Genomic DNA, 25,586 nt, shown 5'->3' with positions numbered 1-25,586 from the left:
AAGTCATGACTGTGGTTTTTTCCCTCCCAGAATTTCAGATGAACCATAAGATGCTGTATGGGTTGGGAAACAATCATCCTCTACTCTCAAGGTTAAAAAGCTAATGAATGAGACCTATACTCCATAGCATATACTAGGAGGGTCAGTAACGAGAGAAGACTTATTAGCGTGCAGTGATTCTCTGAACATCAGTTCAGCCCTTTTGCTCGCATACCTGATAGAGATGGCGGTAGGACTAGAATAAGTCACAACCTTGCTTACATAGGATTTCTCTTTGGTTGATGCCATGCTATTGTGGTGATGCTTTGAAAGAGAGACAGAAATGTCTCTCTCGCAGTGTAACTTTTTTAGAGACATTTATTCCATGAACCTGTAAGTGGGAGCCCATTTCCACAGGGCATTAAGCACTTGCTTAAATCCATTCCTATTCAGCAAGGTGTTCACACACCTGCTTAGCTTATAAAAAGAAAAGTGTCCGAGTCCCACAGGACTTATGACTATGTTCCAGTGGTTTGCTGAACTGGGATCTCGGTGAAATCCAAGAAAGTTATGGAAACATGGAAGTTGAAAATGGAAATAATTATTAAGTCCATATTTCTGATGCTGCAAGAGTTTCTTTTCTAGTGTGTTATTCAGTCAGATTTTAAATCCTTTCAGTCACTTCCTTTGTGGGACTCTTTCACTGTCTGTTTGCTTCTGTTTTCTACAGTGCATTCTTTTTTTTCTTAATTATATCCAAATAGACCCTCCTTTACCAACTTAAACAATTTCCTCCTCAGAGTTTTAACCTTTCAGCTGCTTAGTCATAGTTCTCCCTGCCTGACTCTTTCACCTTTTACCTGCCACTTATTCATTTATGGCCTGATTTTTGCAACCTGTTTAACATCTACCTTCCTGATTCCCCACTGGATTTCAGTGGAAATATTGGGTATTCAGCACCTGGGCAAATTAGCCTCATTAGTTCTTCCACTCTTACTTTATTTCCTTCAGTCCTGAATAACGATTGCTGCTCTGATACCAGATATCAAAGCAGCAATCTGCTCTGACTGCATTAGCGCTAAAGTTCAAACTGCATGGGTCAGGACCAAGCCAAATCCATAGAAATATTACATTACACTGCATTAGACTATTATGTCCAAAATTATGGTCACAAAATGTAGGCGCAGTTAGCCAGGGTCATTACCATCATTCTTCACATCACTCAACTGTTTCGTCCTAATTCAGAGCAATTGTCCATTTTTATTTCATCGTACACATCCCACGAATCGTGCTAACTTTAATGTCTCAGACACATGACTTATCTGAAATATCATGGGAATCCAGCCTGGTGAGGGAGATTATTTTTAAGTTTACCTTTAGCTGATCTTACTTTATCCTGGTCGGTGCACCATTGAGACTTCAGCATGGCAGTGTACTCCCTCACCTTGGTTTAATGTTAGCCTTCCACAGGCAGACATTATAGATTCAATTAAGACCCTATCAAAAGATTGGACTGTGCTAGTGCAGCACAGTTACAGTAAGGGTGTAAACAAAGGGGAGTCAATAATTCTCAATGCTCAAATATGTATAGTAGCTGCTATGACAAACTGCATGTGCTTTGAAGCATGCATTTTGCACCTCAGCTCTCATTGTCAGCTGCTTTTCAAGCTGTGCTATTCATGGAAGGGAATTTGGCTCACAAATTTCAATAAGGGGGGCCAATTTTGAGGCACCTCGCAGTGAAAATTGATCTTCACTTACCACTCTTCACCGTTATGAGAATGATTTATGAGCCTATTGAAACTCATAATGATTTCTGGCGTTACTGTTTTCCTGGTGCTAATAATAAGGGTCCTGCTTCCCCTGCCTCCAGCTCAATAGGATCAATATTTCCTTTTAAAGCCCTGGATGTGCAGCTTTCCATTGTCGATGATAAAGATTTTTAGGTACTGAGACTCTCAAAGTGGAAGCAACACAAATTGTGTCACTGCTCAGCACTCCGATTACACGGTGTTGGCGGTTGCCTCCCATGCAAGCTGCTTTAGGATCTCAGACTTGCATGGCACGTCTGTAGGGGAAACCTATGCTAACCAGAATATCGGGCCCTTTTAGGAAAGCTGTAGGAGAAATCGGCCATACCTGACGTGAGACTCGCACTTAGCTTGGATGATGCTTCTTATCGGAACCAGCGGGTTTTCTTTATGCTACATGCTGCCTTTTTATCAACGCATGGCTTTGCCTGCTTGTTTTTCTCTGCCTGTTGCTAGTTATTATCTAATTAGCTTTGTTGCTGTTTCTGTTGAAATAGCACTTAGGAGCCCTAGTCACCCATGAATGGTAGTATTGCTTAAAAACACAATAAAGAGACCGTTGCTCCCCCTTTCCAAATAATGGCTATAGGATTGATTGTAAAAATTTGCCAGCTACCTTACATTTCTCAGTAATGTTTTGCATCTGCATATCCTCTGCATTTGTGGTATTCATTGTGGTAGAACAGGGGTCAGGAACCCCCGGCACGCGTGCCGAGCATGGCACGCAAGGCCATTTTGCTCGGCACATCACCACCAGCCTGGGCTCTAGGCAGCTGCTGGCAGCCACGGAGCCCAGGCTGCTCCCAGCAGGTGGGTGGGAGGCTGCAAGCCCTGCTGCAAGCAGACCGGGCTCCTTGGGCTGGCTGCAGCCAGGAGGCTGCAAACAGCTTCTCTGGGCATGTCCGCACTCCCGCACCTTCCAAGGTAGACATTGCATTTTTTTCAGCACTCCGGCCAAAAAACATTGCCTACCCCTGCTGTAGAAGATACAGAGAAGTTCAAGAGAATATTGAAAATATGAAAAAAAACTAACCCCGTGTCTATTTAACTCATGTAAAGCTGACAAGGTCTCTGAGGTTAGCAGTATAAGTACCCAAATCAATCTCTAATATGCCTATAGTATATTCTATTATACCTGGGTGCAATTTCATCTGCTGCGTTACTGCGTATATTATGTGTAATGATATACGGATAGCTAGAGGAAGAATTACGAGCAGAGTGTTGGCAAGGAGTAGTAATCTGACTGATTTGTGCGCAGGTGTCAAATTGCTCTAACGACACCCTTGCACAAAGATAAGGAGGGTGGGGTGTCGTCTCCAGCTTTGCTGCCTCCTCAGGTGTTTAAGCTCCACTTGAGTTTAGTCAGCAGCAGAATAATGTAATTCTTTTGTTTTCATCTGTAATGGGATAAGGGCAAAGTAGAGAGACTCTGAGGATATGAAAAAGGAGAACAAGTCTTTCTGAATGAACCATTAATAAAAAAAAAAAAGGCGGGTGGGTTTCCTTCTCCTCTCTGCTTTTGTGACTTAGGCTTCAGGCTAAAATGACAGCATGTCACAGAAGTGGGTGCATTAATGTTTCTTAAGGAGGATGGAGTGGGAGCTCAAGGAGGATGGAGTGGGATTGCACTCAGGCATCTAATCAGTGGAATAGAGTCTGGCTCTAGGCCCACACAGCAGCTGGGAGCGTTTCAGTTTTCTATGCATCACTGGTTCCAGGTTTTGAGCATCCAAATAGCTTCCTTTTCTTGGCTTGTAAAGATCTAGAGAGGGAAATGTTCCCCATCACCAGGGCTTGCTCAGGATGCACCAGCAACTGATGATGTGAAGTATTGGTTTCTGGACCATCTGCATCAGTGAGACTGCATTGAGACTCTTCTGTTTGCTTGACAGTTGATGGCCAGGTATTAAAATGGAGAGGAGTCCCCATCAGCTGGCTGAGTATTTTGCCTAAATTGCTTGGATTTTTCCTTTGGGCTGCCTTTACCTGGAGACAGTTTGACAAATTTTCCTGGAAGGCATATTTTGGCCTCAATACAGCTCTTAATGAGGGTTTCCTCATGGCACTATCATAATTGGCACTAATTGGTTTTTTGGTGGCATTCCCTTGGGGGTAACTGAAGATTGTAAGGATGTGAAAACTAAACAGGATGAATCTACCTGCTCCCCTACGGGGATGTTGTAACTGTGCTGTGATTTAGGACTTCCTTTTGGAAGCATCAAACCACGGTGCAGTAACAGCCCGTACGGTACTGTATGTGCCACGCATGGTTACATTTAACTACTTTGCTGTAGTAGTTCGCTACGGCAAAGTAGCTGCTGGTCACGTGTAAATGCACGTGGACCTTATGTCGCTGTAGCACATTGCTACGACAGCATAGCATCACATGTAGACACGTCCATAGTCTCTTTATTCTTAACCACCATCGCTCCGTGTTTAGTAGGTGTGTTAGTGGGGAGAGGGGGATCCAAGCAATTTATCCAAGCAATAAAATGAAGCAATTTATGCACAATACCCAGCCAGCTGATGGGGACTGCTCTCCACAAGTTATACCAGGGGCTGAACTGGCCCCGCAACAGGCCCTGGACTCGTTAGGGTGTGAGTATGCTATAAAGACACATTTAATTCCTCCTTTCCTCAGCTGTGCGGAGCTGTGCAGAGAAGTCCAATTGCCGGGTGGGATCCTGAAAGATAGATAACACTGATTAATATAATACTTGATTAATCCAAACATGAAGAGCAAGACCCTGTGAGCCACTTAATTCTGGCTTGGAAAATGCAGTAGACTCTGTGATTCAATGTGGTGGGGTCCAGAGCTGAACTGTAGGCCTGGATGCTCATCCTATCTGTAAGATTTTTTTCTTGGCAATTAGATTACCCCAAGTTTTTCACTGAGAGGAGAAAGAGCTGCTGGAGCCCTGAGGACCTCAAAATGGCTGGAGCAGAGGAGCAGAAAGAACAAAGCGGGTCACAGCCCTGTCGTGAACCTAGGGTCAAAGTGATCAGCTGGCTACCACAATCCTTTAAATTCTTCTGATCTCATAGAGACCTTTAAAAATCTCATTCCTTCTTATTACCTTTTGCATAACAATTTATCCACACTCTGATTTCTATTCTTCTTTGTTCTGTAACCACTGTACTGTCTTTCTAGGTCCATATGTAAAAAAAAATTCCCGGGACCTTATATTCCACAAGCTGTTCCTGCTGCATTGGAAACATGGTTCAACCCTGGATCTGTGACATCATCCAGCTCTGTATTATTGAATATGTTGACTATTTTTTAAAGAAAAGGGTTTGGAAAACCAGACTGACCAAGCCCAGTTAAATTATTGATGATAACAATTACAAACATGGGCAAAGAGCAGCGACAAAGATAATATGCAACCCAAGGCGGAGTCTCTTGCAGATAAGCATGGCGATTCCTAGAGGAAACTCAGCGCGGCTATCCAGTACCTAATATTTACAATGGTAACCTCCTCATTTAAAATAAATTAGCTCATAAGCAATTGTACACATCATTATTTTTTACGGAAAGTTCCATAAGGTTTACCAACATCACAACTACTGATACTTTCTACCACTTTCTGATCTGGTTTTGAACAAAGCGCTGCAGGATTTAAATGTTCTCTCCTATCCAGTTCCTGGTAGGGAGAATACGCCTATATTTTATATTAATAGACTCATCCTTTTAGTCCTGTCTTTCCAGTATGACTTCCTACTGGCTTCAACGAACGTTGTACTTTGGTGCCAACTTTGCATAAATAGAAGCACGATGGGAATTAGGTTTAGAGCTTAATATAGGCACATAAATATAGCTATAAATGTTATTGATGCATAGGTGCAAATAATTGATTAGAACAAAACTAATAAGCATAAAGCATTCATTACATGATGGATCAACAGTGACATAAAGTGATTGCTGATTATGGACTGCATTAATCTCCCTATACTCTGTGCTAATTCAAGAACACCTTCCATTGACGTGAGTTATGTTTGAGAAATTAAGGCGGCCCTTTTTTTGTACCGCATCCTGCATGTTTCACAGTAGGATAGTGATGATATCAGCTGCTGTGGTGTCTTATGGCACTGCATTGTCACTCAGGAAGGTGTTACTAGTACGGCCATGAAAAATGGATTAGCAATGCTGATGGTAAAAGATGTAATTTCGTTACTTTAGAAAGAAAAAAGTAGCAATCCATCATTTTGTGCTCTAAGTTCCATTAAGAAACCTACTTTTTTGCAAACCAGCTAATGTAGCATAAAGAAACCCCAAGTAATGGCCTGCTTCTGGTATTGTAAATAATCTCATGAATATCCATTTCTGGCATAGCCACTGAAATGAATTGCTAGGTCTTCCCCAGTAATCACTTGAAGACCACTTTTCATCACAGTGGAGACCACTGGGCATTTTTTTGACCATCTTAGCAGTGACCCAAACTCTTACTAGTCATAAAGTCATAAACTCTTACTAGTCATAAAGTCTCAACCATTCTCTCAGGTCAGGCTGAAATATGTTGGTGATGCTGGGTGAAGAAGTGTACGCTGCCGTAGGTGCAGGAATATTTATTCTATCGTCTATGGATCAAGAGGGGACTTTTCTCCTCTGGACAATAAGTGATGCATTTCATTAGAGATATGTCAGACATGTGCAATGTAGAATATATAGCATATGTGTCATAAACACATGCAGCGGCATGCCTTTTATCTATAAATGAATGCCAAATGAATATATGTTTGACAACAAATGGATCTGTTGACAACAAATGGATATATGTTTGTCTGTGTAAAGGCAAGAGGCTCTGCTGACACCAATTGGCACAGTTCCACTGAATCACTAGAGTCTCATTTCCTAGTGAAAACTCAGAGGATGCTAATGACACTGATGAAATAGAGACTACATTTTAACCTACTCGGTTGCGGTGAAGCTCACCATTCCTGCGCAGCCAGCAAATGAAATTCAGCAACTGAATAAATGAAAAATAGAGGTGAAAGTTTTCCATTTAGTCCTGGCAATCAGCTGCTGTTGGTTTAGCTACAGGGCAGACGGTCATGAAAATAGGCTGGCAAAGCATGGGGAGAACTTTATTATTTAATTTCCAGTCTTTAGTAAAAAGCTATTCAGCATTGCAGTCCCTCAGATATCACCTTTCTGAATGTTCCCCCACACCTTTTGTTTTCAGTCTAGGAAGCTCTTCATGGCAAAGAGAGCCAGGGAGAATTTACACCGAAATGGTTTTTCATCACTCTGTCTTTTCACATTGCTTCTGTTCGTGTTGGGCGCAGCAGTTTGCAAAATCACTCCTTGTACAAGACCGCGGAGGGTTCAGACATAACTAGATAACCCACAGGTAGTTAGTTCTTGTCAAGGTTGTAGTCCTTCATTGGTAAAAGGAATTAGAAAAGTCCCCATATGTGTATTTGCTTGTGTTTGCATTTATGAACATATGGTAGTGCATGCACCTGTGCTGTGGAGTGCGGCACAGTGTTTCCTGGGTCTTACAAACTACCAGGGGGCTTTATAAATCACATTGCCAGAAGATTGTAATGCATTTTAAGGCTGTCTAATGGTAAAGAGACTTCCACTAGGTTCTCCTTTTGGGTAGCCCTGCCTAGTTGTTCATTTGAGACTGAGATTTACTAGCAATGCAGATCCCAGAGGAACAGCGATAGGCTGGTGTAATCTCACTAAGACCCTATGCAATCTCACTAGGACCCTAACCCTAACCTTATGCAATCTCAGTCGAGGATGATTGTCTTCCTTAAGTGTCTTATCTGTGGGTCTGAAGCTGACTGATGAGGCCTATCCAGGATTGACAGACTCTGTTGCAGCTCGGGCACACGTTTCCATGTGGGGTGGGTGGCTTTGGTTCAGTCTGCAACATGCTGTGTCTGCCGCTTTTCCGTCTCCTGTTGTCATCCTCGGGTTTCATAGCATGGAGACACTTACGCAGACTTTTCCTTCGTTTGGGGCAGTCCTAGGTAGTAGTCTCCCATGAGTTGGTGTCAATGCTGCATTTTTTATGCTGCATTTATTGATGCTGCAAGTTGGCCTCGAGGATGTCCTTGAAGTGCTTTTGCACTTCCTATGCTGGTTCCTTCTTCTTTACAGCTGAACTGTCAGAAATGCCATAGCCGGGAAGTGTCATGGAAACTTCTGGGAAAGAAGGAACCACACGACAAAGGGAATGCCTGGGTTTTCAGCCCATTGCTGCCTTTGCCTCCTAGTGCAAAATGAGGCACATTTTCCTAGTCCCACCTCTAGCTTCTCTTCTCCTTTTCTAACCCACCGGCTTACCGGATGCAACCTGCATGCAACCTCCTGCCCCTCTCCGATCCTGAAGAAAGGGAGAGCACCTACCACAAAGGGAATAGACCCTTTTCCTGTGGTTGGGGAGAGGAGGTTCTCTTCACATGCATGTGGATGGTGAGGCTGGGCGCATTCCCAAGATATCTCCAGTTTTGCCAAAAAGCACATGAAAAACCTCATGTATTGCTCTTTTTGGGGAAGCGGGAGGGAAAGTTTCGAGCCACTCAAATATATTCTGCAGCCGAGTGCTTTTTCAAAACATAGGGAAAACTCAATTTAGAGTTCTCTCTTGTATTTCCAGTCACCGGTTTGCAAATGGGCAGGCAACAGATACAGGAATGGTCTCATCTATAAAAATGTCATCTTGCCAATACGTACACCTTTCTGCAATAGAGAGCTTTCCTTTTCTCCTCTTTCCCCTCTCCTATACTCAGTTGTGAAATGCTGCATATTTCGATAAGGCAAAAGCAAAAACTGGTTTCTTTTTAAAATGAAAATAACGTTCCATTTTTGCAGCTTGCAGAAATACTTGTTGAATAATTCACAGCAGAGAAAGTTCCTATACCGAACACTGTAAGTTCTCAGTTATTGGATAAAAGGAATCAGGACTCGTGTTAGAGGAGATATCTTTTATTACACCAACTAGATTTTTGCAAAGATCTAGGAGGATTTTTGCAAAAATCTGGTTGGTGTAATAAAAGATATCACCTCTGCCATGAGTCCTGATTCCTTTAGCCTCTAGACCAATATGACTACAACCTGGATAGCTGACACAGTTATTGGCTATGCCTTTGCAGACCAGTCCAGAAGAGCCACACATTTTGAAATATGTCATGGTCTTGGCTCTTGTGAAATGAAGTGCTACCCGCCATACAGAGGCAGACAAGGTTTTTTGGGTGAATCTGATATCTTTTATTAGACCAACATAAATAGTTGGAAAACAATTATTAAGCTTCCAACTATTTAAGTTGGTCTAATAAAAGATATCAGATTCACCCAAAGGACCTTGTCTGCCTATGTCCTTAGAGCAACACAGCTACAACCTACACCCCCATACATAATTTTATTTGTTCTAGACCAATGTGGGTACTAATATACAAATCAAAAATGAATGTGTTCTGGATCTCACCTTGAAGATGTGGAATGGCCTGTTTACTAATAAGCTGGATCTTCAACTCTGGATTTAAAATTGCACTTAATTCAACAAAAGATTATTTTGAAATTGTACCAGATTCCAAAGTAAAGAGACCACGGTGGAAATCAGGCAGGATGATTGATGTTGGAGATGTGGAAAATCAAGCAGAATAACAGTGCATGTGTTATAAGAACACAAGTATAATACTGTATCCTGGTAAAATATGACAGCACAAAGAGATTCAGTCCCAACAGTGGCTTTTAGACTGGTCTCTTGACTCCTTCAGATTGGTATCCCTTGATTTGAGGTCAAAATACTGCAGAATCCCTCATCATTCACTAAAGAAGCTGAGTAAAACAGTGCAGTGTTAAACCCATAGACGGTGTTTTTATGTGTGTGTGTATGTGCGGATACATTTCTAGGAGCAGACAGAGAATCCATGATCCAGAAAGATGAGGACAGGCAAGAAGCTGGGGGCAGTGAGATTTTTCCCTGCTTTTCAATGCTTTGCAACCCTTCTGTCTGCCCTTCCAGTTGTGACCTACTAGTGCAGAAACATTGCTTTAGTATTTGTGGTGTTCATTGTTGGATATAGGGCATGGTGCAAAGGACACATTAAGGCTAATAGATAAGCTGCGGGCATTCCCTTTGGGCAAGAAACGGCTTTTACAGTATTGGAAATCAGTGATTGTTCTACTTTGGGATTGCTGAGCTACCCAGTCTGGAAAGAGCAAGTTACAATCAATGCAGTAACAAGCTATGCCTTAGCCAGCTCACGAACAGCTTGTGAATGGAGGCCCATACCCACAAGGAACTGCATTTATTTCAGAGGGCTCCTGTTAGGTTTGTTACTATGAAGCTCATAGTTGGACTGTGGTTTCAGTGGGACAGTCCCACAGCTTGGGCTGTGAGAAGCTTCGGGTGCTGATTCGATTCAGAGGAGATACGGCCTGATTCGGTGGCTGAATCTCCAAATCCAAATCAAATCAGGAGCAAAAAGAAGGTCTGAATTGATTTGAAGCTCTCCGAATCTTCGGAAAAGATTCAGAGAGCTTTGATGATTCGGGCAGTCCCTGGTGGCTGCAGCAGGGAGCTGGAGCTGGACTCAGAGCTGGTAAGTAAGGGAGGGGGGGCTGGAGGAGGGGGGAGGGTACCATGGGGGGACCCCTGCCTGCTCCTCCAGCCCCCCCATGGCTGCCCTGCCTACCCCAGCTCCCCGTGCTTTAAAAAAAAGCCCCACTCACCGGGTGCTGCCAGGTGGGGGATGATCCCTACTGCCCCCCACTGCCCCACACTGCATGGAGGGCTCTGCATGAGCCCCTCAACCCCTGTCCCCACTCCCCCCCCCCCATGCCTGTCCCAGCTCTGGCCCATTAAGAAGAAAAAAAAACTGAGAAAAACCCTGGGACCCACTGCTCCTGCAGTGGCCTCGGGGCTTTGGGGGGCTCATGGAAGAGCCCCTTATGTGTCACAGAGCAGTGGGGGGCAGTGGGGATTGCCCCCCCCCCGGATAGGAACAGTGAGCATGGGGGTTTTGGGTTTCTTTTTTTCTTAAAGGGCCGGAGCTGGGGTGGGCAGGGCAGTCATGGGGGGGGGCTAGGACAATGGTGGGGGGAGTCAGGGGGCTTGTGCAGAATCCTCCACACAGTGGGGTGTAGCAGGGATTGCCCCCCTGCCCAGAAGCACCTGGTAAGCCTGGAGGTTTTCTTGGTCAAGTGCCTGGAGCTGGGGCGGGCGAGGCAGCCGTTGCCGCGATGGGCCTGGCTGATTTGGAGATTTGGCAGCAGGCAAAACTCTGAATCAGATTCGGCCGAATTGATTAATAGATTCTTAGATTCACAGACATTATGGCTGGAAGGGACCTCGGAAGATCATCGAGTCCAGCCCCCTGCCCCAAGGGCAGGAAGTCAGCTGGGGTCATAGGATCCCAGCAAGATAGACATCTAAATGTCTCTTGAAGACATTCAATGTAGGCGCTTGAACCACCTCCGGCGGCAGTCTATTCTAAACCTTGGGGGCTCAGATAGTAAAGAAGTTCTTCCTTATTTCTGGGACTAATTTGAATACCAGATCAAATCGCTGTCCCCCGAATTGGCTGAATCCAAATCCAAAGTGAATACTAGCCGCTTCGCACAGGCCTACCCACAGCCTTCAATCAAGCAAAATTGCTGCTGGATTAAATGGGAGCTTCACAGGTTGCGGCACTGATGAATCTACCTATCTAGTGAGCTCTCTTGGAGGGGACCAATTAGTTAGAAAAAACCCCCTGAGTTTGAAATCAGTGAGACTGAGCCCACAAACATGTGAGTAAATTTACCCACAGGACTCTTTACAACTGGAAATAGAGTTGTGTGCATTACTTTTGGGAAGTTCAGGGCCATAGTTTGTGGTGTGTTCGTTGTGGGGTCTGATCCTGCAAGCATAGCTGGTAGGCCTGTGCAAAGCAGCTCATATTCACTTTGAATTTGGATTCGGCCGATTCAGGGGGCACCGAGTCGATTTGGTGGTTCGAATCACTGTCCTCAATTGATTCAGCTGGGACAGTGGGCAGGGGCCCGGGGGTGCTCAGGGGGGCTGGGGGAGCAGGCAGGAGATGGGGTTCAGCAAGGGTCCCCCCACCATGGTCCCCTCCCCATTCCTTCAGCCCCCACTCCCTGGCCCCCTACTTACCAGCTCCTAGTCCAGGTCCAGCCCCCTGTGGCTGCAAGTGGGGACTGCCCAAATCTCCGAAGCTCTCCAAATCTTTTTTGAGTTGATTTGGAGAGCTTCAAATCAATTTGGACCTTTTAATTGGTCTCCTGATTTGATTTGAATTTGGAGATTCAGCCACCGAATTGGGCCGATTCTCCTCTGAATCAAATCAGCACCCGAAGCTCTGCACAGCCCTATTAGCTGGTACTTTCAAACACATCACTCACTGCTGCGAATTACCCTGTGGAGTGCACCAGAATTGCTCTCAGTGGTGACTGTTCTCAAGCCCGAATTCTGTATTTTCTGACACGCACGTGGAAATTTGGGGACTATCCCACGCAGCATCACTCCAACATTATGCTAAGATCTCCCTTCTCCATGCACCTGCTTTTGGTTTTAGGGGAATGCAGTAGGGAATCAGATCCTAAGCTTCAGTTGCTGTCTCTGCCAGAAATGTCCTGGGTGACCTTGGGACAAGTCACTAAGAGCTGGGCCCAGAATAGCATTTACGCAGTTACTTAAGCATTAATTAATTGGGGCTTTATCTCTTTATACTTTAGGTCCCTATGTGTAAAGTGAGTATCAGACTTTTTTGTGCCACTTGTCTCTCTCATCAGTTTAAATTGTAAGCCTGTTAAGGAAGAATAGCCTCCCACTATATGGGAGTTCAGTTCAAGTGCTTAGGATGATGGAGTCCAAATCTCATCTGGGCCCTGGAGAGGCTTGTCCAATAAAAGAAGTAATGAGCATTTATGGCTGTGTATATAGATTGTTTTGCTCTGATTTTCTTTCTGCTTCATCTCATTTGTGTATTAGACAAGATACACTTGTTTTTATTTTACTACTCTAGAGCATTAAAAAAAAGGGATGGAGGGAGGCATTGAGAAACAACCTAAGAAAACACAGCTGCAGTATTTTATTGGACAGTAATTAAAACTGCACCTTTTCCACTCTGCAGTTCAGTCTCACCTGCATAGTGACTGCAGCTTTTCCACCACAGCCTCTTGATTGGGCTGTTTCAACAACACTTGATGTTTACTGACTGCTGTACTGAATAATTTATTGGATTGTTATTAGATTGGGTGTAATAAATTCAGTGTTGATTTATCATTTCCTTTGCATAATTTGGCAAATTACTACCGGATTTATGATGTCAAGAGATGTTCAGACTGATGGCAGGGGTCTATAAACTGAAATGCTGGCTTGATGCAGAATGTATGCTTTAAAATTAGGCGGCATGAAACGATTTAAAAAAAAATTTGGCGGCTACGCTGAAAAAAACGGCGGGCGACCGTTTTGCGTTTATTTGAGCAAATTGTCAGCAACAGCTGGAAAATCACATCATGAATAATTTATAGGAAAATAGCAAAACGTAGCCAAATAAATAATTCAGCAAATATTATTTGACTGGCTTTGCTGATATCATGCTCTGGAGGGGTAGATCCATTTTTATTTTATTTATTTTTTCCTTTTTAAGAGAGAGCCCCTATTAGATGTTTATCAGATTCATTCTTTTGCGCTTCGGCTGGAAGGTTGGCTCACTTCAAACACTGATTCCTAAAGAAAAATGACTCTGCAGCCCACCCACTGCTGAATATTTAATGCTAAAATGACAATGAATAAAATTAAATTTTAATTTATTACTCTGGGTCCCACCTGCTCCTTCTCTATCAGTGGTGAATAATGGTCTTTCACATAATGTACCGGACTGGGATTCCAATGCTGTTGTTCTTTAGATTTAATGTGTGACCTTAGGAAAGTCTTAATCTCCCCATCCCTCAGTTCCCCATCTGGACAACAGATGTAATAGCTCCTCTTAACTGCTGTCTCTGTAGATCTGAGGTGAGGGACTGACTTTTGAAGTATGTTTATACTGAAGCAGCAAGATTAGTTGAGATCTTTGAAAACTTGCATTTGGAGGTTCAAGCCCACGGTCTTGCTCATACCACCTTATACTGCCTGATTTAAAATACAGGGCTGAGCCCTCGGTTTGTGCAAGTCAGCCTCAGTGTTGCTAAGTCGTGAGATTGCATCCAAAACCAACCCATTGTGGAGTTTTTCTTTAAGCCCCGGCTGCAGGAGGAAAGGGATTTTACCTGAGATCCTCATGCAGTTTCTGTCCGCCGCATTTGCACAGACAGCTTGGAAATGGGAATTAAGAGAACAGCTAACCCTAACAGCTCAGAAACAGAAGACCAAAGAGCCCATGTTCTGGCTTGATTTCTGCTTTTCAATCTCTTCATCACCAATCTCATGGGGGTCAAGCGGGGGAAGGAAGTTGCTGCCTCTTGACTTTTGAGCATTTGAAGCCGGGGCTGGAAATAGATTGAAATCTGCTCTGGAGACATCAAATCTCCCAAACTTTGTGTCCTAGCTGGAAAGCCCTTCCCACCCTTGGCTTTGAATGCACTATTTAGATCACATCTTGTTCAAACCAGACAAGCCCGTGTGCGTTGCCTTAGGAAAAGGCCTATACTGAGTAAGTCGGATGTAGTGCATTACAGTTGCTAAGCTTTAAATAACAGTAATCATTTCTGGTTAAATGTGGGTGGGAAATTTCCATGCAGCAGCGTCTCTCGCAGAGAGAGACTTTTAAGCTGGCTGAGTCAAAAGAGAGCTGACAAAATCATATTTCTTAAAATGGGTTTGGTTCATACATACCCTGGTGCTAAGTACCTTACAGAAAGCCAGGTAAATGATCCATACCTAATATGTAGCTCCTTTCTCTCTTTCTGTGCTTTTTCTTTCCACAATTGCACATGCATACATGCTTCCTTGCCAGCCTGACTCAACCCTTCTTGATTTGCATTTCCCACATGCATAAAGTAGCGTTACTGGGGCAGAGGGGAAAGAGTCGGGCAGTAGCCGGGGGCTCTGCCTTTGAAAGGTGGAGGGAGGGCACAGAAATGATAGTGCCACCACCACTGCTAACAACAGCAGCCAGCGTGGCGCTGAAGCTGTCCAGGATATGGAGCTGTGCACACAACATCTAGGCCTATCAAACACGCCAGGCAGAGAGTTTGTTGCATTGCAAATACCATTTGTACAGAGGAGATGCAACCTCTATCTCCTCTGCAGCTATGGAGTGAATGCAAATACATGTCCCTGGTACCTCAGTTTGAGTCTCTTGCAAAGAATAAATATAACTACAGAAAAGTTTGCCCCTTACCAAACTAGAATGAGAGCTGTTGGACACGGTTATGGTAAAAACAGGAGTGGAACAAGGAGAATTATTTTTCCTTGATAAATATCAGATTCTAGCAGGAGCCCTTCCTCAAGCTTGGATTCCCCCAAAAAAGGTGGAAATGTAAGCTTTTACTATTCAGAGCAAGATTTTAGCCAAGGTTGCAACTAGGGGAGGGTTTGGTATTCATTAGTTTGCTACTGCCAAAAATTGATAATAATGACACTTACTCTGGGATCCACTCTCCCCATTTCCGTGGATTTTGCAAGTGTTCTCTGTTACAAACACACACATTTCTCCCTTAGTTTCCTGCCTTTCTCCTCTCCCCCTTTCCATCTACAGCTCTATCATCCTTGAAAATCACTTTGTTCTGCGTCTCTCTCCCTTCATTCTCATACAGTGTGCTGTCTTTCTTTCCCTGAGTTAGTTTTTCCTTCTTTTCTTTTTGCTACTGCCTCCTCTTCCTCCCTGTCCAACCTGGAGCGTACCCAGCAGCAGGAGAGTTTGCTGCTTACTAGCATGTACCCGGGGGCACTTTGAAAATACCAAAAATCACACAACCCTGGCACTGCTGGGAATTTGCTAGGTAGGAGCATACGTGTGATTCTGGTCAGCGGGGCTCGGGGGGGGGAAAGAACTTGAAAAGCAGAGAGGAATCAAGTAGGGACAAACTCACCAACAGAAGGAAATGGTTTTCCCTTTGGGCACTTGGAGTCCACTTTGACCTCATCTTAAGTGGACTGGGAAATGAGTTAAAAAGCAGTTAGAGTGAGAAAAGCAGTGGTAACGATAATGACTTCTTGTTCTTCACCATTGAGATGGTTGGAGAATTTTCATTATAGAGTTTTGTGTCAAAAAATTTGTTCGATAATTTTTTTTTATATATATATATATATAAAATTGTCTCCGTTCGATAAAAACTGATAGAGGAAAAAAATTGTTTCAAAATGAAAAACTCTCAGCATGCTGGAAAAGGTTCAGTTTGGGGCATACTGAAGTGTTAGCTTAAAATATTAATTTTTTGTTTTATTCTCTTTCTTTCATTTGCTTGTAATGCTGTTCCATGACACACTGCTAAAAGTGGCATGTAAATGCACCGTTGCTGCTGTTGACATCATAAAAGGAGATAGTAGTTGAAATAGTCTGGTATTTTAATTTTAATTTAGACTATTTGTACAATCGCTACAGGGAATTGCTATGTAATGCTGTTTGTCTCGTCTTTCTTTTCTCCATCTAAATCACTCTGGCTGTTTTGTCCCACGATCGATAAAATGAGGATGATGACATTCCTTTTTTTCCCAGCCTTTGTCAGTCTCATACGTTTAGATGGTGAGGTTTTAGCGAGTCACACTCCCTTGCCGTGTATCTGTACACAACCTAGCACCGTGGAGATCATAGGTGGAGGTCCTTGGTAATGTCAATATATAGCTCACGTGGCTCAGGATTTTCCTGTAGCCTCTGTGTCATTAGTTGAATTGTTAGTTAAGCTCCAGTTACATGCCCTTTGCCTCCAAACTCTTCCAACCCTTAACTGCACATGTAATCTAACTCTTTTGGTTCAGATAGAGAGTTTATAAGAGCATAGCTTGCCTTTCATAGCCCAGAGTGCATTTTATCACGGGCAGTCATAACCATTATTCTTCCTTGCAAAATCAATAAACAGTGAGGCAGTAAATGTGAAACTCCCACAGTATTATCTTCAGGGGCATAACAGAATTGCTCACAAATGAGGAGTCTTTACATTGGCTTCGATATCTTGGTTTGATCGCTTTCCAACTCAGCCTGACGTGCCAGGGTGAGCGCTGTGGCCTTGTCCAGACTGGACGGTCTAAACATAAAATTTCCCATCACTGCTATTGTCCTTGTAGCTGCCCTCCTGGTAGCAATGGTGTTGGCAGCACTCGTGAAGACAGGATACCAATGTACTGCGGAATTTGAGTCGCCGCGTTGTCCTTGGTCTTTTGTAAGGGATGCTAGATCGTGCAGTCCCCACGACTAGTTACTCGAGTCTTTTCTTTGTTGGAAAATTAGTTGAAGTTAGAACATGGTTACAAGGAGTCAGGCTAATGAATAGGTTAAATACAATTTTGCAATAGAGTTCAAACAGGCATCTTCTCCTCAACATTGCGTCAGCTGGCCAGTAGTAAACACCACTAGGCCCATAAGCTAAGCCATGAGCAACTGGCTTGTTAAACATGATACAGATACTGAATGTAAAACTAAATATCAAAGTCATCTTCTAACCTGGCCTAATATTCTTGTGAAGACGAGCCCAGTGGGGTTCAGTTGAATTCATCTTACGGTCTAGGAAAGTCCATGCAGGGACAACTGAAATTTTAAATTTCTGTGAAGGCGCATAAGCTTAAAGCTTACCAAACAAGTTCCCTTCCTATAATAATATCCCAGCTATATCCTGATTTAAAGGGAAAAAGTAATTAATAGGTTCAGTGAGACCAAAACTATTGTAATGATGATCCTAATAACTCATGCAGATTCACCATTTACCTTTTTAACTGTGTTTTCAGATGCTTAAATACCAAATGGTATTTCAGAGGTACAGAGGGAATGAAAATACACACATTAGCAATTTAGATGAATTTGCACTGACACTTGGACAGTTGGCTGTTTCTCTTGGCAGGGTTGGATTTAATATGTTGCCTCTTTGCCTCTAGCTAACCAGAGAGATACCACACCCATTTTGCAAAGCCATTGGGAACTTCTGGTAGCTCTAAGGCAGATGTGACCTTTTTTTTTTTTTTTTTATCTTTCCTTCTTATTGATGGGATAAATTATTTTTTGGCTTATTTCTCTATAGAGGCTTTTATCTCCTTTTTTTTTCAGGTTGATCTTTCTATTGCTGTAAGATGGGAACTCGGCTTCGTTGGAATTATACATGCTGGGATATTCATAAGATGAAAAGAAAAGTTCAAATTCCAAGTCAACTAATTAAACCAGAGTTCATGGCATAGAGTTGACAGCCTGGGTCAGAGTATAGGTCACAGAGCACATTAGCACTTTTCTGTACATCTTTGCTATCAGTAATGAGACCCTATTGATTTCTGAAATGCTTCTTGATCTGTCAATTCAAGGGGCAAAGAAAGGGGTCTGCTGTTGCTAAGAGGGCTGGTTGAAAATCTTCCATCGATACTAAGTTTCAATGGAAAACGGTGATTTTTGATCATGTGAATTTTTTGTAGAGGTCGTGCCTTTTTTTAATGGAGGTGATCAATGTTCCTCCCAAAATGCACCTAGAAATGAAATATTCCAGTTTCAAAATACTACAGCGACGCATGGAGGTTGTAGTCCAGCTGCCTACTGTCCCTGTTCTCTATGGATAGGTCCTCCAAACTAGAGACTATCTCCAATGACCATATACTCATATGAAGCAATTCCTTCCTTCTCCAAGAGGTCTTGTGCGATTCTGCCCAACCCAGGTGCCCAGCCCGTAGAGCATAACAAGAGCCCAACGCACCTGAACTGTAGCTCCCATGAAGCACAACTATAATATGTCTAAATTGAAATATTTCATTTGTATTCTAAAATAGTTTGGGTTGTGTCTAAAATATTTCAGCATTCAGATTTCTGCTAAAAATCAACATTTTCCATGGGGGTGAGGGAACATTTTTGATCAACTCTGCTTACTTAAAGAATTGATTGGGTGTATGTACCATGTTCACAGATATGACTGTTGTACCTAGTATGAATTGATCTTGCTATTTGGCAACTGACACTACCGCAGCAGAATAGCAGAATCATTTCTTCTTTGTGTGGCTTTCAGTAGCATTTGAGATGTGGATGCCTAGTGAAAGGGCTGATTTTGAGAAGTATTGACTTATGAGATAATCTTTATTTTGCATTACGATTTTTATACAGTATAAAATGTAACAAAAGCCATTTGGGCTCTGTTGTGGGTGCTATGGGGAACTGTACCTTTTAAGAGACCCTGACAGGAGCTGCCTGTTAATGCTCATGTTGCATAATACAGCAAAGCAGACCTCTGTCAGCATCCTTGGCTCCGAGTGAAAACTGAACAATATGCATTAACAGGAGTACAGCAGAGTTGGAAAATACCCTGAGCGGAAGAACGGAGCATTCTCACCAGAAACATGGAGGGCAACAGGAGAAGTATTTCAACAGCTTTTCTCTTTCTCTGCAAGCAGCTGGGTGCCGGTGGAAAGTCAGCAACAGCTCAGATGTCAGGAAGGGCAGTTTGTGCCCCAAAGCTTGTCTAACATCTCTCCCAAATATAAGTTGATCCAACAAAAGATATTATTTCACCTCTCTAATCTTGCTTCTAGCAAAAGGGAAGATGTCACAAAGTAGCTTTATCCCTGACAAAAGCTCTTGATTTTTTTTCTTTTCTTTTTTTTTTTTTTTTTACACTTCTCATTTTAGCTCAGATCAAGGGAGGCTGACTTTGAAACTTCACTGAAGAAATATCAGGAGTCCTGCACCCCACTTATGCATGGACAATGTTTTTAAACAGAGAGTATCAAAAGATGGTGAAAACATGCATGTGAGTCTGAAGAGCCAGTGCATCCACTGTGGAGGGCTGAGTCCCTGGGAACAGACTGAGTCAGGACCGGCACCTGGGACAGAAAGTTCAGAGGGAGACCTACAATTAAGACTTGATAAAGCTATTAAATTTGCCAACCAGAAGAAATCACCCAGTCCAGACTGAAGCTCTGAGAAAATCCCAAATCCCAAAGAAAAACCAGAGGCAGAAAGGTAGGCTGAGGTCAGACTCCGAATCCAGCAACGCGCAAATCAGGACATGCTGGGGCAACCACCGCAAGCCAGTACAAAGCCAAGCATTTAGGAAAAGGTGTATGGCCTGCAATGGATTATGTGACTCTGGAAGAGTTTGCAAGTGCTAGCAAGATCTAATGGACTTCCCATTACTTCCCAAACAGAACTAATAGACGTACCCCAGCCTGACAACCATTGCAGTGGTGGGGGAGATGCACCAGGGAACACCCGCAGGATACAGTGCTCCAACTAATTGAAGACAGCTAGTTATTTTAGGGTGCGTGTAGACAAAATGGGGCCCTAAATTGAAGTGGTGGGTTTTTAAAAACACCGCTTCAATTTAGGGCCCTTTAAACTCCTGTGTTGTGCACTCACACCCAACTTACCTGCCTCTGTGGTGCCAAGGAGGGGAGGGCGGGCTGCCAGCAGGTGAAGCAGTCCCTGGGCTGTGGGGCGGGGGCTAGTGCTTCCCTCTGCAGCAGCAGTGGACCCCCCACAGGTGGCACCTGCCTGCAGGCACCCAGCTCTGATGGTCCCGGGGGGCAGAGCAGCCACGGAGGGAAGTACTGGGCCCCTGCACAGCTCAGGCAGGCAGGCAGGCTCCAGGGGGTGAGAAAAAAAAGATCAGGATCGTTGCTTTTTTTTTTCCCTCTCTTGGGCAGAGCCTGCCTTCCCAGGCTGCTGCCAGGCTGCCTGCAGGGCTTCCTGCAGAGCCCCCGAGCTGCACGGAGCCTGGGGCTTCACTCCACGGCTGGTAGGGCAGCAAATTAAAACTCCTCCTCAGAGTCTTAGTTTGCTGATCCCCAAGTCATTTAAGGCGCATTATACTACCGAATTTGCTACAGCGGCTGGAATTAATGCACAATACACCACCGAGGCGTGCAAACACCAACACCATTAAAGCAGTGCTAAAGCATTTAGCACTCTTTAAAGCGTCTGCCACACATGCCCATCATTTCGTCCACACATGGCCTTAGCTAATAGAGTGGTTGTAAGTCTTTGAAATTTGGGGTATGCCAATTTTGATTGCCAGTTGTCATCATTATGTTTGGCTGGTAAATGGTACTGTTAGAGGCCCTAGCCGTGAGCCAGTTGGAACCAGATGTTGTGGTCGGCAGAGGCTCATCTTCCAGAAAATGAGGATCATTTTTTAGAATTCAGACACTGAATTCACTCCCTTGCCTCTGAGTGAATACTGAATGAGACGGGTGCTGTACAACACAATGGTTTACTATTCTTACCCCATATCTCATCACAAGATTTAAAGCAAGGTACCTTGCTAAATTAATGTCTGGGCAAAGGAAGAGAGGGAGGGCATAGAGATGAAGGAGGAAGACAGAAGCAAAAGGGGGAGGAAGAGAAAGGTGAACTCCCCTCTTTCATCTTCCACTTGTCTCATTTTTCTATTATCCTGCCCTCCACTTCCCCTCTTCTCCTTCATTTTTCCCTTTCCCCTTCTTCCTTCCATTCTTTCTTTTGCTTTTCTGTGTCCTGTTCACGTCTTCCCTTTTTGTCTTCTAATAACCTCAATATCTTGAATAGCTTTCATTGATTTTTTTTTTTATGATTAAATCCTCCTCTTGCAGCTGCCACTTGCCTCCCCTAACTTTCTTCTTTGCAGTGCCCATCTCCCCAGCCCTGCTTTATGTTAGTGATTGACAGGAGACACTGTTTTTGACAGCACTCGCTCTACAGAGCCAGGGACTAGAGGCAGTAGCCACCACTGCAGTAAAAGATGGCAGAAAGGCAACCAGAAATAAAGAGCACAGAACCAAGACGCCACTGTACAAAGATTAAATTTGCTCCTTTAAACAGAAGTAGTAGGGACAGCACATATTGTACAAAGCAGGATCAGTGTCAAGCATTTATGGGTAATGCATTGCCTGTTCCTGTTTATACAATTAGGCTAACTGAGTTTCAATAGCAGCAGCTGTATAAAGCAGTTTTCTGATCCTGGGAAGGTCAGGGTGGAATAATGTTGCATTCAATACTGGTTTGTAAGCTGCACTTTCATGCATTGGACAGAAAGTGATGAGGAATTGAATACAATGTAAAATCATTCGGTGACATTAATTCTGTGAATGCAGAACGGTTGTAGAAGTTCTTTTCGTATTGTCTGTGACAGCAAGGACTCAATACTTCCATTAGAGTCCATACCTTCAACAGTCATCAGATTAAAATCTTCAACCAGGGGCTCTGGCAAAGGCATCGGACAGAGCTGAGATGATAAAAACCCTGGGCATTTTGGGAGCAGCGCTGAATTGGGACTCGTGTCACAACCGGTTCTGATCAAGGAGACGACTTCGTTTGAGCTCCTTTTCTGCAGCAGCCAAGAAAATCTGGAGAGGGTCTGAAACTTGTTCGTGGCTTTTCCCCATCAGCGCTTGCTACGTCTTCTCTCTCCGTCCCCTGATGTGGGGCTGTTCAAGCGGGTGGCGAGCCCTTTGTAATTGTGCCGTTCCTCTTCTCCAGCCTTCGGGTCTCATCCCTGCACTCAGCTCACATTTACCCACACCACCCCCCACGTTGAAGATCACTGAATACATTTCCTTTTGCCCTCCAGTGGCTGAGTAAAATTACTGTCATCCTCAATCTCTCTTGAATTGCTGCAGTACTAGGGAGCTTTTCAGTACCTTCAGTGTGTATGATGAAGCATCTGAACCTCTCTATAAATGCCAGTGAATCATAGAGCTCACCTCAGCAAGATGAGCCGGAGAGTTTTTTGTTTTTTACTACATTGCTCCCTAAACATTAGCTGATTTTATAACAAGGTTTACAAGATCTAGCCCTTTCAGCCCCTGACCCACTTTCCCTCTTTAAATCTCTTCTTTTTTTATATATGTATAGTTTTTGCCATCCCTTTTTGGCTGTGATTCACTTGCTGTGTGCAGGCTTTTGTAACGCGTGCTGCGTGAAGGATGCGATAGAAAGCTGAACGGTTGCATGTTGGCGCTATATCAGTAACCCCGGGTTATCCAAGACGATCGTGGGTAGCAACCAACTCTTTTGTGCTGTTCTGGTGCCTGTCACCGCTGTATCCCAGAGCGCTGTGCTGGCATTCATGAACCCAGCCTCGTCACGCAGTCCGTAGGGAAAGCAGTAATCATATTATTCCAGTTTTACAGCTGCGGCACAATGAGGTTTAAAAGCCTGTTCTGTGTCATGCCACGAGACGGTGGCAAAACCAGACACGGGCGTCAAAAGCCCTGACTCCCATTGCGGAGCTAGGACTGCCAGTCCACACTACCCTTTCCATGGGGTGAAAACTGCTCCAAAGGACAGATCTGCAACCGTTCCACACATCGGGAGAGAGCGCGAGGTTATCCCTTTTGCATTTTCCTTCTAACTAGGGGGAAATATGATCTGATGGTTTGAGCGCAGAACGGTAAAGACAGGCGCTGCCGGCTCTGCCTCTGACTCACCCTGCGCACTTCACGTCCACCCTTAAGCTCTGCATGCTTCAGCTTCCCCATCTCTAAAAAGGAGATAATGCTTAGCTGTCTCCTTTATCCAGGGTGTTATTAGGGCTACTGAGTATATGGAAAGTATCCTGAGGGCATGGACAGATAAATAAATGACAATGAGTTAAAAGGTTAGGGTGTCAGCTGCGTGCCGCGGTAAGTGAAGCTAAACCCCAACAGCTGAACTCCGAACGAAACAACCTCTAAACTGCTGCAGTTTAGCTTACGTTTGTGGCAGAAGAGACCATCACACAAAACAATTGCCGCGGAGCAGCTGATGTGATGCACATCCCTCTCTCTCATCTCTTTTGACTTACTACAGTCTGGTTTTCTGTCCGCTCCCTGAGATCTTGATAAGTGAAAATAATTCTTCCTTTCTCTTTCCCGTGTTGCATCACATCCCCTCTCAGGTAGAGCCTTAATCATAGGCCCCAACTTGTATTTTTGCTGGGGGCAGGGGGCTATGATGATGGACTTGTGGAAAGTTTTATGCATTTCAGCTGACACCCTCTTCCCAGGGCCCTCGGGCCTTTTGGACTCAGCTCCTCTGGCCTTAAATCAGTGTGTTATTAGTATAGACATAACGATAATGGTACGTCAGTCGCTTGAATCAAAGTATCTCTCTTTTTCTTCCAGCGCCGACGGTCCGTCCTCTGAGATCATGCAGATCGATTTTGAAATTGAAGACCTACATGATCTGCCTGGGACCCAGCTCATCACGTGGCAGGTGGAATATCCTGGAGATACAACCTCTGACCTAGGCGTCTCCAAGATCTATGTAAGCCAAAAGGACCTGGTAGGAGTCCTCCCGTTGGCTATGGTAAGCAAGTGCCTGTTACTCTGCAAACGCTGAATACTGTTTGCAACTTCAGCAGCCAAAGCTGCCTCTTTTATTGTTAAGCATGTGCACAATTGCTGGTGGAGATGTCTCCGACTGCTCAACCCTGATCTATTTGAATAGGGTTTTGGCATGGACATCGATGAGAGCAAGAAGCGACTTCGTGTTCATGGCATCCCCAGGGTTCACCCCGCACTCCTAAGCTCCAAATTTGTCAGGATAGTTAGTGACAGGGCTATTTTGAAGTGCATGAGTAGTCCCAAACGTGGGCCTGTGTTTAAATACTTCCTAAACCAGGTTTCAAACTGTGGTCTTCTGTTTATAGGAGGGGCAACAGGTGAAAACCTGTCGCTGTGCAAGAGACTTTGAAGTAATGGGAGAATGAAAGAAGCATAAAATAAAACCAGGTGTCTGGTTTGTATCGCTCCTTGCAAAAAAAAAAAAAAAAGGAACTCCGTAATCACAAAGTGCAGAAAAATCGTGTACTTCAAAAATCCCTATTTCCTTGACCTTGCTCTGTCTCAGATGACAATCAGATGATCCAGATTCAGATGGGAAGCGATGTTTTGTGCGCGTGTTTTTCCCCCCTAGATTATTGTATTGTCAGGGATGAAGTATAATCATCCAGGGCTTGGCTGCCCCGTGCAGGCTCCGAGACCATCTATTAGAAAATATTGACATGTGTTATTATTTAGTAGTGAAATAAAAACAGAAACCAATCTCTGAGTGTTTAAAAAAAAATGTAACCTGGACGGTTGCCTAGTGACAGCCAGTTAATTATTATGCCATTACTAAGGTCTGAGGGTGTTCTTGTGTGCTTCACAATTACATAGAGCTGATGAGGGCTATTATTGTAATTTAGCAACTTCTGAACTACTTGGATGCCGTGTTGCTTTATTGCACCAAACAATATTACACCTCTCTCGCTTTTGTAGTAATTCTTGCTTTTGCTATCAAGTCCAGCATCCTCATTGGAACAGATGCTCCTATCTAAGGTTACGGTGACTTGTCAAATCCCAGCCTAGTTTTCCACCCCCCCCCATGTTTTGCAGACGTGTTTTGCTGCGAGGAGTGCGTGGTCTCTGCCCTCTCATTGAGGCTTGAAAAATATGGGTTTGATCTCAGCCTGAACCTCCACAAAGCTCAGAGAGATTCAGAGCTAAAAAAGCCTTACCCGGTTCTATAATCTGCATTACTGAAATTTTGGGTTGGGCCCTGAGAGGAAGGATAACATGTTTCTGCTCAGGGGTGTCAGCAAATGAAAGTGTTGCTTCTGCCTATCCAAACCCATAACTAAGAAGCACCGAGATAGAGTAGATCATCATTTTAAGCCAATTAGTTTTGATGGTAGCCCTTCGTAGGAAGAAACAACTATGCTCCTGGCAGTTGGTGCAAAACAGGCAGTCCCCTTAGCCTTCACTCAGCAGATGA

At 43.9% G+C, this 25,586-nt stretch overlaps 1 protein-coding gene across 3 annotated transcripts in view; it reads left to right on the top strand.

Annotated features, from left to right (window-relative positions):
• Positions 1-25,586, top strand: part of TMEM132D (transmembrane protein 132D) — a 465,160-nt gene that overhangs the window by 311,755 nt on the left and 127,819 nt on the right. For all 3 annotated transcript variants that reach the window (XM_059713431.1, XM_059713430.1, XM_006275063.4), the window contains exon 4: positions 23,954-24,137. In XM_059713431.1, coding sequence (XP_059569414.1) covers positions 23,954-24,137 — 184 coding nt within the window. The remainder of the gene's footprint in view (positions 1-23,953; positions 24,138-25,586) is intronic.

This window comes from Alligator mississippiensis, chromosome 10 (assembly GCF_030867095.1).
Source record: "Alligator mississippiensis isolate rAllMis1 chromosome 10, rAllMis1, whole genome shotgun sequence".
In the NCBI taxonomy this organism is placed as follows: domain Eukaryota; kingdom Metazoa; phylum Chordata; order Crocodylia; family Alligatoridae; genus Alligator; species Alligator mississippiensis.
Note: the sequence above shows the minus strand (reverse complement) of the source record. Positions and strands in the feature narration are given on the sequence as shown.